The sequence below is a fragment of the Apium graveolens genome, chromosome 2, assembly GCF_009905375.1.
Source record: "Apium graveolens cultivar Ventura chromosome 2, ASM990537v1, whole genome shotgun sequence".
Lineage (NCBI taxonomy): Eukaryota > Viridiplantae > Streptophyta > Magnoliopsida > Apiales > Apiaceae > Apium > Apium graveolens.
In genome coordinates this window covers 232,201,779-232,209,510 of record NC_133648.1, presented here as the reverse complement: position 1 = coordinate 232,209,510, position 7,732 = coordinate 232,201,779, and the positions used below count along the sequence as shown (strand labels likewise).

General features: G+C 39.6%; 1 protein-coding gene across 1 annotated transcript; it reads left to right on the top strand.

Moving 5' to 3' along the window:
• The first annotated feature begins 6,340 nt into the window (after positions 1–6,340).
• Positions 6,341–7,497, top strand: LOC141697578 (uncharacterized). Its single transcript, XM_074502019.1, has 3 exons — positions 6,341–6,412; positions 6,487–6,900; positions 6,943–7,497. Exons 1-3 carry the CDS (start codon positions 6,341–6,343, stop codon positions 7,495–7,497), a joined length of 1,041 nt encoding a protein of 346 aa, XP_074358120.1.
• The last annotated feature ends 235 nt before the right edge of the window (positions 7,498–7,732 follow it).

Sequence of the window (7,732 nt, the reverse complement as noted above, 5' to 3'; positions counted from 1 at the left end):
GATTTCTTCGTGGTTTTTGATGCTTTCTTTTTTCTTCCACGTTCAACGGATTCAGCTAAACTTAGTTGACGCATACCTCTCTTAACATTTGTAGGCGTTGCATGCCTTTTGCCCTTATCCATTTTATGTGTAATAAGTTGCCTACAATTTGAACATATGGTTTAAAGTTATGAAGTATGATGTATTTATAGGGCAAAATGAGCCTTATAGTGGTACAGCGTAAAGGTTATTTTGCATTCTTACAGTAAACTCCCCAACAAATATAATATTAAAATTTTATCCAATAACCACTGAAATCTTATCAGCAACAACAACCAACAATTAATTTGCAAATATGTGATTTGAGTTGTCATTGCTGTTTTCCATACTGGCTTTAATAAAGACTTTTAGTTGTCATATTTTCACATGCAATTATCTTCAATTATTTTGAAATGACTACTCGTTGTAGTGAAAATAGGAAAAATGAAATTTCATTGTGTAACAACTGTAGAGCGTGAATAAAGATTGAAAAGACTACTCGTTGTAGTGAGATTATCATTATTAGTCCATTGCGTGTCTGAATTACTTTTATCAGTGGGTTATATAGTGTATTACTGTCATTCAATGTAGCTTTACAGTAACATTATAGCAATCTATCATTGCATGTCTGGATTATTATTGATGTATCATTCAATCTAGCTTTACTGTCATTGAATTACTGTCATTGCGTGTCTGAATTATTATTGATCTATCATTTTAGTTTTCCAATGGTTCCCTTATAACATTTTTTTCATTTGGATCAAGTTTTAAATTGTTTAAGTTTGAACCATTTGGAGCTAATTTAGAAAGCATTTTGAATACTAATACCGGGAACAGAAATGACTTGATCGTGGCATAATAAAATACAACTAGTCCGAAAGTGACCATAACTAATAAAGTAAAGTCTAAACTACATACAAACTGAAAACATGACATAATAAAGACGAGAATGCTGGAAACATGAGCAATAGTATTGATCAGCCACAGAACCTCCCGCCGGTGTGGCACAGCCTCCCTTTCCCTTTTACTGCTCTACGGGGCTGCTGCCTCACATGCACAGGAGTATTAGCTTCCTGACCAGCGTCATCCTGCTCATCACTGTCATCCTCCATATCTTCCTCCTGCATGTGATGGGGTGTATGCACCTGACGCCCCTGCTCGAAACTCTGTGCGGAGGTGTCATGTACCAACCAAGGGTCGAACCCCCTAGCCGGGGTCTGAAAAGAAAATTCCGAACCACTTGTCTCGGGTGGAAAACTGTACGTAGTCTGTGGAAAATCACTCTAAGTAGAATGGCCCCAAGTGGATCCAGCAGCCCAAGCACTAGGAACAGCATAAGGGCTCACAGAAGTGTGGCACATAGTAGATGTGCCGAAATAAGGGCTCTGAGTACTGTGGCCAAAAGTAGATGTAGCAGCAGCATGGCTCTGAGATATCTGCCCCCACGAGGAGCCCGCAGCATCATGGAGTTGGGAACTACGACCCCAAGTATATATATGAGAGGATCCCTCTCCCTGAACGTAGTGGTCCCAGGTAGGCTCAGTATATCCATGCCCCCGGGAACTTTGCTCCCAACCTGATGTAGACGAGGTGTATAGAGAAGAACGCTCACCAACTGATGGGCGAGGCCATGGCTCCTAACCATCCAAAGGAGCTACTAGAACATGAAGAGAAGCGGTACGTGGCCTACGTGCATGAGCACCGCTAGTACGTGGGGTAATAGGAGGTGGATGCGGGGGCCTCTGTGAAAGAGAAGTGAATCCTATGGCATCTAATATGCCATGTAAACCCTGAAGTGCCTCATCCACAGTAGCATCATCCTCAGCCACGTCCGAACCCCGAATCTGGTGGTAGGCAGTGGACAAGCCCTCAGCCTGCATTGACAACATATAAAAGTGTGAACATAAACTCACATAAGGAGAAGCCCTCAGCCTGCATTGACAACATGTAAAAGTCTGAACATAAACTCATATAGTGTGAGCTACTGGTGTGAATATAAATCTTACAGCCACGGGTAGGTATCCCTGCGACCCCTGGAAGCCTTGTTGGCCCCTCCACATCCTAGGGTTGATCATGAAATGCCTTGTGACTCTATCGAACCACTGAGGATACTGAACTGCGCACATAGGTCTTCGAGTGCGCCTGTAAGCTGGTGGTTGAAGCACCGCACTGTGGTGTGAGTCCCACAACTCACGCACTCTATCTAGTTTCAAAGGCCATCCTCTCTGACCCCTATGGAAAGAATCGTGGCCTCCGAGCGGAGAGTCGGTAGGGACCTATCAGTGTAGCACCACTCCACCCATGTCAAGTAAAAAAGGGGAGAAGGTGCACTCATAAGTGACAACTCAAGCGCAGGGATATCTCGTGCCTCATCCGCGCAACTTTCTCTCTCTTCGGTTTTTCTCTTTCTTTTTTCCTTCTTTTCTCTTATCCGCTCCTCCTCTTTCTTTTTTTCCTTCTTTTCTCTTATCCGCTCCTATTTTTCTATTCTACCAATTTTTCTTTAAATTGCCTAAATGAAAACATTCTTCTCCTAATACATTTCTGTTTATAGAAATATTGCTTTCTCAAATTACGTTTCTATTATTTTGTTCCAAAAATAATATTAAATTAGTTGGAACTAATATTATATTACTTAGTAAAATATTTTACTTAGTAATATATATTTCAATTTTTTTATTATAATATAGTTATTAAAATCTATATTTCATTTAAAAAATATATTAAATAGTTGAAACTAATAAGGTAATATTCGAATTGTGAAAATATGGTAGAGGGCTATTTTGAGTCTTAATATGAAATTGATAAAAATATAATTTGGTGTCATTTTTTTTCAAATTACGTTTCAATTACTTTGTTCCAAAAATAGTAATTAAATTAGTTGGAACAAATATTATTTTACTTTCTATTTATATTATTACTAAGTTAAAAAAATTATGTAATATTACTTAGTAAAATATTTTACTTAGTAATATATATTTTAATTTTAATATTATATTACTTTGTACGTACAAGTGAATTGGTTAGGAAGACATAGGCTACTTTGAATGACAGTTCGCGTAAAGTAATTATGACTTCATAAGTGTATTTATAATTGCAGGATTCGTAAAATACATTTTTAAATCCCCATAAGTAAACAAAATTTAATATATTAAAAGGGAGAAAATAAGATAACACATAATTCAAAGTCAATCATCAGACATATAATCGTCGGAAAGGTAGTTCTCATTTTGTAAGAGTCTGTGTTGCTCATCTTCTGTAAGCTCTCTCCCAATGCCGCGGAAAGAATCTCGTGCCAGTTCATACATTTACTGACGACTCCTACGCAACAACATTCGGTTATTTTCCTTTCTAATACTTGTCACGGCCATAATAACTATTTTCCTAAATCCTGCCCAAGTTGAACTATCCCCCGCTTCAGAATATATGCCAATAGAATGTCGAGTTAGAACTCTTAGACCCATAGAAAGCATGGCATCTCTCAACCGGTCAGATTCTTCACGTCGATAAGCCCATTCGTGACGTACACCAGTAAAGTACTCTTTAGCATCAATAACTCTAAGACTACGGTAATCATCATCTCTTTCTATGAGCAACCAGTTGCGATTTGTGTTAGAAGACATGCTATTGATAGTTATAATTTGTTTCACATCTTGAGGTTTAGGTTATATAGAAAAATCATGATTTTCTGGTCATTCATTTTCATTCCGTAATCCTATCAGAAGTAATATGCATTCAGCATCAATTATTTTGAAGTGACTAGTCACTATACGAAATACACTTTAGCACGTGAATGATGAATTATTAGCAACTTGAAAGTGTCATGAATAGTCTAATGCTTGGCTGCATTACTTTCATCAGTGACGTTTACTGTAGCAAGAAGATAAGGTATGGTGGATAGGCTGCAAAAATAGTGTGAAACAGTATTTAACATGACATAAAGTTATGCAATACTGCATCTCATTACTGGGAAGCATAAAGAGCTATATCCTTGCACCTACTTTTATGTTATAAATAGAGTGTGTTATACCCCTTGTGATTTAAATTCCACGATATAGTAACAACAACATAATAAGTTATACCCCTGGTGATATTAACCGAGCAATTGGTAGGAAATGGTTTTATGATGACAATTTTAGGTACTCGATGGATCCGAACGAATGTTACGCAGGAAGTTCAATAATCACGATGCAGAGGGAATGGGAATGGCGTGTTGGATGTCTCAACAGTTGTATGGGCCAATGTGTCCAGGAAGGAGTGCGAATACCAAAACAACGCGCCATACACATGCAGCGAGATACGCCTCATGAGCTGGAATTAGCATTATTTCGTGCTAGAGAGGAAGAGAATTGAATGAGGATGCGCTTAAACTGTAAAGACCTACAAAGAAGAAGTAAGGAGTATGCTGAAGACGGCGACCTCCACACTGCAAGGATGTATCATCATTTCTCTATAGGTCTTGATTATGTTTCTGATTATTTTTTGTCTGACGATGAGTAAGGCAATTACTTATGCCAAGTAAATTTGTAAGACATAATTATTAATCACGAACTTAAATAAAATTAAAAAAAATTAAACATCATAATACAGCATTTGCTTTTGTTGTAAATTTCAAGAATCTTATCTTCTCATTTATATCTTCCATTGGATTCTATCAATAATGGGACAAAAATAGTAGATTTCCCTTTAACAAAAATCCCATCGGAAATCTCCATTGGATTCTATCAATAATGCATTCCTATCCGAATTCACTATTGTTTTAGCTATCTCTAGCCTACAGCTTCTATTCCTATTTATATGTGTCCTCATACATTGCATGTATTCAAAATATACTGCAACTCTAAATTCCTAAATCTTTAGGAAAATAATATCCTTCATACTTGTAGAACACTCCTCTGTTGAAAAAGGTATGTCAGCATTACATATATGTTTGTTTACATCTAAAATCTTGACTTTGGTTTCCTAATTGTTAATGTTGTCTTTAACGCAGGGAGATGGAAGGCCACGTAAACGTCAAATTTTTTTGGGGTGGTGTAGTTACTCGAGATGGTAGTAATATCAACTACTCTATCGATCCAAAAAATGATGTTTATTAGGTTTGGTACCACTTACGATGAGCTTAAAAATGTCGTGTATAATTTAATAAACATTAGTTCGTATCAGTAGAATTTAAAATTGAGTTTAAAGTATCCATATCTTGGTCAGTACAACCTAGTTGAAGGTTTTTATCAAAGGGATATTTTAAGTGATAATGATGTTACACGCATGTTAAATGTTCCTGCCATGTTGCTAAACGTTCAAGGAGATGTTTCTTTGTTCATCAAAATAGAAGAAATTGTTATTGATGACCTGTACTCATTCCAGCATAATTTCGGGTCACAACCAACAACAACATACGGTGGTGATGTACAGCCACTGTGGTCAAATGTACTTTTTGATCAAGGTGTAGGGTATGGAGGGAGGAGTACTCAACATGGTGGAGGGTCTGGTAGGGGGGCTAGTGAACATGGTGGACGGTATGAAGGGGGTAGTAGTCAATATGTTGGAGGGTATGGAGGGGGGAGTATACAATATGATGGAGGCTATGTAGGGGGGAGTAGTCAATATGGTGCAGGGTATGGAGGGGGGAGTAGTCAATATGGTGAGGGGTATGGAGGGGGGACTATTAAACATGGTGGAGGTAATGGATGGTGGAGTAGTCAATATGGTGGAGGGTATGGAGGGGGACTACTGAACATGGTAGAGGGTTTGAAGGGGAAAGCAGTCAATACAGTGGTGGGTTTCAAGGGGGGCTAGTTATGAAAGTGATGTGGTGGGAAGAGGTTCAGGTCAGCGGTTAGCCCTGCTGGCAGATGGAGTTGTAGCCAATTCATCAAGTGATGAAAATTTTCACCTTCACGGTGATGACGACGAGGAATCTTCTGCCACCGAAGATGGTGAAGGACATTTAGAGAGAAATGAAGAAATTTCCAATACATTTCTGGTAGTTGGAGAAGAACATCATGTTCCAAGGGTTCCATGGTTTCGCACAGAACAATACACTCCACCAATCATAGATAACCCTAATGATATATATGCTGATGAAGACCTCGACAAGGGGGAACTGGGTGAGGGAATGTGCTACCGTGACAAAGCTACGCTCTTGGGAGTAGTGAGGCGTGCACATATTAACACTGATCATACATATAAAACTACAAGGAGTAATAAAGAACAACTCATTGTACAGTGCCGGGCTGAGGGGTGTAACTGGAGGATGAGGGCTGCTTTTATGCATGATTCCGGGTAGTGGCGGATTAATATTAATAGAGAGGAACACAAATGCATGGTCGATCAGCCGTTACAAGATCACAAGAAGTTATCTGCAAGGATGATTGCGCAGCTTGTAAAACCACTTGTAAGTAAATCTTTAACAAACGCCACTTATTAAAGCCGAATTTCGTTTGACATTTACTGTTTTATGTGAAACAGGTAATAGATACACCAGAAATTCCCATTAAAACCATTATCCCGCTGATCAACAATGAGCACAACCACATAGTTGGGTACAAGAAAGCGTGGAGAGGGAAGCAAATAGCAATTGAGGAAGTGTATGGCAGTTGGGCTACAACTTACCAAGCTCTACCCATGTTCCTGGAAGCCATTATGAAGACAAATCCTGGAACCATTGCTGAGATCGATGCTGTCCCTCATGCTAAGGAGCGGGGCACGTCCGTCTGCAAGCGGATTTTTTGGTCTTTAAAGGCAATGATGGACGGGTGGCAACATGCACGTCCTGTGATTTCAATAGATGGGACATTCTTGAAAGGAAGATATAGGGGCAAGTTACTTATTGTTATGGGTGTTGATTCGAACAACCACCCGTTCCCTCTCTGTTATGGCTTGGTTGACGAGTAGACGTACGAGAACTGTTCTTGGTTTTTACAGCGTCTTCGAAGACATGTCTGTCGGCAATGGACCGGCGTCTGCATTATTTCTGACCGTGCAGCCAGCATTATCTCCGCCCTACGAGACCCTCAAAATGGTTTTGCTGAGCCACTCGGCATCCATAGGTTCTGTCTCCTCCATGTAAGGAGTAACTTTTGTAGTCATCACCCAGGTGGTGAACTAAAAAAATTAATGTGGAAAGCTGGAAGAACCACACAAGTCTCAAAGCACGACGCATATATGTCAAGAATTGGTGAAATTTCCCCCATCACCCTACAATATCTTGCTACAATACCCGTGGAGAGGTGGACACTTTCCCACGATAGTGGTGTTCGCTACGGTCAAACAACCACAAACATGCTTGAGGGCTTCAACGGTAACATAAGGATGGCTCGTTTTCTTCCGGTAACAACAATGATGGAGTACCTCTTCTACAAGGTGGTCACAATTGTAGATAAACATCGAAACATAGTGGATGACGGTCTACAAGAGGGGCAACAGTTATGTGCACGTTCCGCCGCTATGTTAGCAAAAATTCGGAGGAAGGCAACATGACATACGGTTATTACTTTCCATCGTCTCCGCGGGATTATGAAAATACTAACACATCAGTACACAACTGCTAAGGGGACGATACAGGGAGGTAAAACCCAGGTTGTGAACCTCAATGACCGTAAATGCACCTGTGGAAAATGGCCGACCCATCACATGTTGTGCTACCATGCAATGACAGGTTGTATAACACATGGATTGAGTTGGGAGCATTTTATCGAACATTTCCATAAGAATT

What these genes read in the sequence shown, in the direction of transcription:
- LOC141697578 (XM_074502019.1), top strand. Translation starts at nt 6,341, where the DNA reads ATGGTCGATCAGCCGTTACAAGATCACAAGAAGTTATCTGCAAGGATG. An exon ending in CGCAGCTTGTAAAACCACTT is followed by an intron (nt 6,413 to 6,486) that starts GTAAGTAAATCT and finishes TATGTGAAACAG; the next exon opens with GTAATAGATACACCAGAAAT. An exon ending in TCCCTCTCTGTTATGGCTTG is followed by an intron (nt 6,901 to 6,942) that starts GTTGACGAGTAG and finishes TGGTTTTTACAG; the next exon opens with CGTCTTCGAAGACATGTCTG.